At 51.2% G+C, this 7,745-nt stretch overlaps 1 protein-coding gene across 2 annotated transcripts; it reads left to right on the top strand.

The window, feature by feature from the left end:
• The first annotated feature begins 289 nt into the window (after positions 1-289).
• On the top strand, positions 290-7,581 carry KLK15 (kallikrein related peptidase 15). 2 transcript variants are annotated; one of them, XM_064293450.1, is made up of 5 exons: positions 290-501; positions 4,905-5,050; positions 5,531-5,814; positions 5,931-6,067; positions 6,766-7,581. In XM_064293450.1, the coding sequence occupies exons 1-5, from the start codon at positions 454-456 to the stop codon at positions 6,916-6,918; spliced, it is 768 nt and encodes a 255-aa protein (XP_064149520.1). In that variant the 5' UTR covers positions 290-453; the 3' UTR covers positions 6,919-7,581. The 2 variants fall into 2 exon arrangements, with proteins under 2 accessions (XP_064149520.1, XP_003406889.1); XM_003406841.3 differs by having other exon boundaries at positions 290-496; positions 4,897-5,050.
• The last annotated feature ends 164 nt before the right edge of the window (positions 7,582-7,745 follow it).

A 7,745-nucleotide genomic window follows, 5' to 3' on the forward strand; every position in this document is an offset into this window, starting at 1 on the left:
GAACACGACAGGGGCAGAGTCAGCTCCAGGTGGAGAAAGTCCTCAGTGGCCATGTGGGGAATGGACTGGAGGGAAGAAACTGGAGGCAGGGAGGCCAGGGAGGCCAGGGAGGAGGCAGGAGTCCAGAGAGAGATGAGGCCCGAGCCGACCTCAGGGACAGAGAAGATCCAGGGAGCAGGTGGGATGGTGCTGAGGTCTGACAGGCTGTGGGGGCCCCTGGGACCTGTCTCAGTGTCTGGGGGAGCAGTAGACCCTCATGAGATGGGAAGCCAGGGTAGAAGAACTGGTTGAGTTTGCAGGAGGGATGGGAGTGGTAACAGGAAGTTTCTTGGGCAGTGCATGAGATGAGTTTGTCTGGAGGGATTCTGATGGGATAGGAGGGTCCAGCCTCACCCTGCTCACTCTCCTCCCCCCTCCCCCAGGCATCAGCTCATCCCTGGTCCCTCTTCCACCATGTGGCTTCTCCTTACCTTCTCCATCCTGCTGACGTCTGCAGGTAAGGTGGGCAGAGGTTTGGTCTGGGTCTGTGGGCATGTGGTGGCCCTCTCCCCACCACATGTGTGAGCCCTTTGCCAGACCCTCCTTCACCCAGAGACACCAGCCCCTCCCTCACCCATGATTGCTCCTCGACCCCCACATTCCATCTCAGTCACCTACCAATGACCCTGAGTCACCTCCCTGCCCCAGAGCCATCAGGGGCCTGGGGTGGCCCTGGAGTCCCCATGTGACCTGGGTCCTCTCACTGCTTGTAACCATGAACATGGCCCTGGGGAGGCGGGGGGTCACATAGACCTGAGTTCAAACTCCTTCCTTGCTGTGTGACCTTGAGGTGCTGACTTCACCTCTCTGAGACTCAGTACCTTCTCTAGAAGACAGCAGCTACCTATGAAAATTATTGTGAGGTTCAAATGGCCTAATATGGGGAAAGCCTGTTGTTGGTTGTGGAGTTGGGTGCTGTTGAGTCAATTCTGACTCATAGGACCCCATGTGACAGAGTAGAACTGCCCCATAAGTTTTCCTAGGCTATAATCTTTATGGGAGCAGATCACCAGGTTTTTCTCCCAAGGAGCCACTGGGTGGGTTCAAATCACCAACCTTTCAGTTAGCAGCCAAGCACTTTGCACCACCAGGGATCCTTAGAAAAAGCTCATCATAAGCATTAAATAAGTGTTGAGAGGCCAAGAGCACAGATTCTGTGTTCGAATCCTGGAGCTGCCACTTCCTAGCTACTTAACGTCTCTGTGGCTCAGGTTCCTCAGCTGCAAAATGGAGATAATAGCAGTCCATCCCTCTCAGGTTTGTCGTGAGGACTAAACGTGGTCATGTGTGCCTGGCCCAGGGTAATGCCCCGTAATGGTTGGCAATGAGCCCTGGTAGTGCAAGGGTTAAGTGCTTGGCTGCTAACAAAAAGTTGGTGGTTCCAACCCAGTCAGAAGCTCCATGGGAGAAAGACCTGATGATCTGCATCTGTAAAGATTAAACCAAACCCACTGCTGTGGAGGTGAGTCCGACTCACAGCGACACTAGGGGACGGAGTAGAATTGCCCCTGCAGTTTCCAAGGCTGTATATAATCTTTATGGAAGCAGACTGCCACACCTTTCTCTGGTGGAGCGGCTGGTGCCTTCAACCTTTCAGTTAGCAGCTGAGTGATTAACCACTGCACAATCAGGGCTCCTTCTGTAAAGATTAAAAAAAAAAAAAATTTACAGCCTAGAAAACCTTACCAGCAGTTCTATTCTGTCACATGGGGTCACTATAAGTCGAAAATTGACTCCAGGGCACCCAACAACAACAGAACAACAGTGTTGCTGAGTGCTTAGTATGTGCGGGGCTTGGCGCTCAGTGTTCACGAACAGCGTCCTCACAACATCCCTATGGGGTGGGCACTACTGGCCTCATTTGACAGAGGAGGGGGCTGGGGCTCAGAGAGGGGCGACCCTAGGTCAAGGTCACCCTGGGTGCAGGGGACTCCACAATCACTCACAAGAGGAGAAATTACCTGTAACCTGATGCTCTGAGATGGGAGAAGGTGGGGGTTGACTTTCATTAACTCCCCACTACCACCACCCCTTGTCTGTGGGTATTCCTTAGAACTCCCCCACGCTGCCAGCCTCCCCTCAGGCTCTCTCTGTCCCCTTTCTCCTCCCTGCCCCTGCCTGCCCGCTGCACCCACCTGGGGCCTCCGCCCACCTCCGGCTTGGACTGGCCAGGTGCAGCCTTGGTGGCCAGCTGTTCAGCCCGTGCCCTCCACCCTTCTCCTAAGGAGAACCTCACCCTTCCTTTGTTAAACCCCTCATCCGCCACATTCGTGTTCCCCCAGCCTCCCCAGGGCCCTCCACCCAGCTCCTGACCTTGGTAGACAGAGTGTGAACATTGGGTCTGGCTGTGCAAACCGTGTTCAGGTGTTGGTGTCTGTGTGTATACATGGCTGTGACCTTGAGGTGATACATTCACATTGCCTGTGTGTGTGTGGGGTCTGATCCTGTGACCCTCAAACATCCCTGTGTCCTTGTTCATGGTGCAGTTCTGTGAGTGTGCGCGCGTGTGCGTGCATGCAAGGCTCTGATGTGTCCACATTCTCTTCATGTGTGTGAACGGTGTCCCCATATGTGAAACCTGATGAGTGACCTTGATCACCAAGTATCTGACTTGGGCTCTGATCTGTTGTTGCTGGTGGATGCCATGGAGTCGATTCTGGCTCATAGTGACCCTATATGTCAGAGTAGGACTGCCCAATAGCATTTTCTAGGCTGTGATCTTCACAGAAGGAGCCCTGGTGGCGCAGTGGCTAAGCGCTCAGCTGCTAACCAAAAGGTCGAACCCACCAGCCTCTCTGTGGGAGAAAGATGTGGCAATCTGCTTCCGTAAAGCTTACGACCTTGGAAACCCTATGGGGTGGTTCTACGCTGTCCTATGGGGTCACTATGAGTTGGAATCAACTCAATGGTTGTTCTTTTGTTTTTTTTTTAACCTTTATGGGAGCAGATTGCCAGATCTTTCTGCTGCAGAACCAATAGGTGGGTTTGAACTGAATCTTTCGGTTAGTAGTGAAGTGCTTAACCATTGCGCCACCAGGGCTCCTGGCTCTGACCTAGAGATGGGTGAATATGTCCTGTGCTGAATGCCCATATCTCCACTACATGTTGTTGACCCTAAATGCTCAGCCCTGTGTCTGGATGTTGCCTTGGGGTCTGATCTAGTGGGGCCACATCTGAGTGTCTGGCCTCTGGACCTGTGTCTGCAACTTTGAATGTCCACTAAGTAGCCTGTGGATGAATCAGCTTTGACCTTGATTTATCTTTTATCCGAGTCTGCACATGTGTCTGACTTACTTTGGCCATATTTATGTCCACAGCCTGAACATACACACGTGTGTTCCCATAAATAAATCTACGTGTCCTTGGTTAAAAATAACTAACACGCATTAAATGTTACTATGCGCCAGACTATATATGTGTGTGTGTGTGTGTTCGTGTGTACCCTGGTGGCGCAACAGTTAAGCAACTGGCTGCTAACTGAAAGGTTTGCAATTCATACTACCCAGCAGCTCCACGGGAGAAATACCTGACAGTTTGTTCCTTTAAAGATCACAGCATAGAAAACTCTATGGGGCAGTTCTACCCCGCCACATGGGGCCACCATGAGTTGGAATCGACTTGACAACACCCATCTCAACAATGTGTATGTGTATATACACATAAATGTATACACATATATAATGTATATGTATACATATATATGAAGTCCCTGGGTGGCTCAAATGGTTAAGCATTTGACTACTAGCCAAAAGGTTGGTGGTTCGAACCCACCCATAGGCGCCTTGGAAGACAGGCCTGGTGATCGCTTCCGAAAGCTCACAGGTTTTAAAACCCTATGGAGCAGTTCTACTCTGTTATACATACACACATATTAATCCTTACAACAACCCCCATTTTACAGATGAGGAAACTGAGGCACAGAGAGGTCAAATAATTTGATCCAAGTTTCACAGCTAATATGTTTGAACCCAGGTGGTTTCACTCTGGATTTAATCACTATACTATAGCCCTATGTCTGTGAACAAGTCTTTGGAGACCTGAGTGCATATTGGTATCTTTTCTGTGTACTCCTATTAAAGACGCCATATTGTATGTCCAGATTCTGTGTGAAAGTATGTGCGTCTGTCACCCAACACGTCCAGACCCACACTGGAGACTGTGAATGTAGGTCTGAGTGTCTATGTCCAAATCTGCCTGTGAATATGTGCATGTGTGTGCTTGCACCTGTGCCTTAAGTGTGTATATTCACATACACACATGAACATTTGTGCAGGGATTCTTGAAGATGCAACCCATATATATGCAAGTGAATTCAGCTTAAGGTGCACTGTCCATATCCGTGCCTAAGCTTGAAAGCCCAGTTGTGCATGTGTGTATAGCCATGACCTTGTGTGGCTACATCTGTTACCTTGTAGGACACACTGAGTTTGGCTGAGATGTCCTGAATCTGGGGCCAATACAGCATGTCGTAGATATTGAGTAGCCACACTTGTTTGATGTCTGTGACAGGTTGGTGATCTTGAATGACTGGTGCCAATGGACCACTTGTCTGAACCTGTATCCAGTGCCCCTGTCCCCACCTTCAGTCAGAGGACGTCTTGCCCTTGGTCCTTTCCCCTTCCTCTTTATCCTCGGGTCCTATAGCAAATGAGGAGGGGGAGTAAGGGGACAGTTCTGGAGAAAATAAGCAGCAGTTGTAAAAGTTAGAGAAAGGACAGTACTAAAAAAAATTATTTGGGACTTCTGGAGGAATTGAAGGTAGGTGTCAGTGTATATGTAGGCAGGGTGGGGCACAGGGACAGGGTGGGGGGGAAGAAAAGGCCCCTGTCCCCAGGGATCCTCTGCTTTCTCTTCCAGGCGCCCAGGATGGTGAAAAGGTCCTGCGAGATGAGGAGTGTGCACCCCACTCCCAACCGTGGCAAGTGGCCCTCTTCGAGAGAGGACGCTTTAACTGCGGCGCTTCACTCATCTCCCCACAGTGGGTGGTGTCTGCAGCCCACTGCCAAAGCCGGTATGAAGGCAGGGCTCAGGATCCTGAGACTGGGGGTGTTGAATACTTGGGGCTTCGGGAGGTGGAGGCTGGGCTCTAGACTGTTGGGTTTCGGGGGGGTCTGTGCTGCTGGGTTTTGGGTCTCCTAGATTCTGAAGGAACCAGGCTGGAATCCCAGCCACTGAGTAGGGAGGGGGAATGAGCTGTGAACTGTCAGGTTTCTGAGAGAGAAAGGAGACTAGTAAGGTCCCATCTTTTGAGGCTCTGACGTGGGAAAGGTCTAACGATCTGAGAATCCTGGATTCTAAGGAAAGAAGGTCAGGAGCCTGGAAAGGGGGTTCCAGGTGTGTGAGGGCCAAGGGCTGGGACCCTCGGCTCCACGGTTTTAGGAGAGGATAATGGAATCTCCAGATTCCCGAAAGGTTTGGGGGACCCCAGGTTGCCAACTCTTTGATATTTCTACTTCCCACCCCACTTGCGGGTAATCACCCGCCCGCGTAGCTTCATGCGCATGCTCCTGGGCGAGCACAATCTGCGCAAGCGCGACGGCCCGGAACAGCTGCAGGCTGTTTCTCGTGTCATCCCTCATCCAAGCCATGAGGCGCGCAGCCACCGCCAAGACGTCATGTTGTTGAAGCTAGCACGGCCAGCTCGCCTCACCAGGCAAGTGCGCCTCGTGGCGTTACCCAGGCGCTGCCCCCGCGCAGGTGAGGCCTGTGTGGTATCCGGCTGGGGCCTGGTGTCTGACGATGAGCCCAGGAACAGAGGGAGTCCCGAGCCACAAGGTGCGTGAGAGGGCCTGGGTATCAACCCTTGAGGAACCCTATTCTCCAAGGCTTCTGAGTGGAGGGAGGAAGGTCCTGTACTTATATGTCCGCTCCAAGTCCACTCTCCTTCCCAGTGAGTCTCCCAGATACCTTGCATTGTGCCAACATCAGCATTATTTCCACCGACTCTTGTAACAAGGAGTACCCTGGACGCCTCATGAACACAATGGTGTGTGCAGGTGTGGAGGGCGGAGGCACCAACTCCTGCGAGGTCAGAGCTAAGAGGGGGACTGTCGGGGATAGGAACGGGGTGGGAAAAGGTTTGGGTGTTCAGATGAGGTTGGATCTGGTTTGCACTGCACCAGAGAATATGCTGGCGATAGGTTTGGGGGTGAAGTTGGATGAGTAGTTAGAATGGAGAGTTTAGGTTAGAGTTGGATTGGGTGGGGTTTGGGCTGAATTACCTGGGGGTCGAATTGAGGTATCATGGGCTGGAGTTGGGAATGGGGATGAGTTTGGTTTGCTTTTGGATGGGAAATACGTGAGAGTTAGACTGGGGATGGAGGTAGGTTTGGTTGGAAGACCTGGAGAATTGGATATGAGAATGGGCATGGGTTTGGTTTGATTTTGAATGGGGAGGATGTGGGTGATGGGTTGTTGGGCTGAGTTCAGTTGGGTTGAGGTTGCCTGGGGTTGAGCTGGAATTAGGTTCATTGAATTTAGGGTTGGGTTTGTGTGGGGTTGCAGTGGATTGATTCGGGTTGGGTTAGATTGAGTTGAGTTGGGTTAGGGCTGCATGGGATGGGGTTGGATTAAATTGAGTTTGGTTGGGGTTTCACGATGTGGGGTTATTGGGTTTAGTTGGGTTGAATTGGGTTTTGGTTGGGATTGTGAATGGGATTAGGATGAGGATGGGGCACTTGATCCAGATGGTTCCCACAGAAGCTGAGACCCGTCTTCTCTCCACAGGGTGACTCCGGGGGACCCTTGGTCTGTGGTGGGGTCCTGCAGGGCATTGTGTCCTGGGGTGATGTCCCCTGCGACACCACCACCAAGCCTGGTGTCTATACCAAAGTCTGCAGCTACCTGGAGTGGATCAGAGAAACCATGAGAAGGAACTGACTATTCTGGCTCACTGCCTGTGTCCCTGACTGAGCAGAAGCCTTAGTGGCTGGCTGGCGGGCAGCCCCATCCTGACCTGAAACAGAATTGGGCCATCCCCCAGAACACTGTCCAAGGCTCAGATTTAGCCAAGGACTTGTCCCTTCTGAGGCCAGAGCTGGTGGTCAAGGTCACCTATTAAACACCAAGATAACAGACAGTGCTGATCCAAGTTTCTGTGCAGAAATTTCTGTGACTTTCTTCAGGGGATGGAGGGAAATGGGAGCCAGATCCCAGTGGGGAAGGGCCATATGGAGAATCCAGAGCCACCCTACACTGCTCCTTTTCACCCATTGCCCTGATTCCTAAGTGAGGAGAAAGGGCTTGAAGCAGAGCTGTGTTCATTCAACGTATGATCAGCTGTGTGATCTTGAGCAGCTGAGACCCAATCTCACTCAGCCTTGGTTTTCTCATCTGTAAAATGGACATTTATAATATTGGTTACCTCATAGGGTTGTCATGAGAATTAAATGAGGTCATTCATATGAACTGGTTAGAAGAGTGCCCGGCACTGGGTAAATACTCTACCTCTGGATAGCCAGTGAAAGGACCTAGCACATACTAGATTACCAAGAATTACTTCTTTTTCTTCAAGGTTTAGTTTTGGGCTTCCTGATGTTAGGTGCCATTGAGTTAATTTTGACGCATAGTGTCCCCTTGTGACAGAGTATAATCTTTATGCAGAGGTGCTGGGTGGGTTCAAACCACCAATCTTTAGTTAGCAGCAGAGTGCTTAGCTGTTGCACTGCCAGGGACCCTTGGTGATAGCCATGGTGAAATGGCAAATA

Source organism: Loxodonta africana, chromosome 11 (assembly GCF_030014295.1).
Source record: "Loxodonta africana isolate mLoxAfr1 chromosome 11, mLoxAfr1.hap2, whole genome shotgun sequence".
Classification (NCBI taxonomy): Eukaryota; Metazoa; Chordata; class Mammalia; order Proboscidea; family Elephantidae; genus Loxodonta; species Loxodonta africana.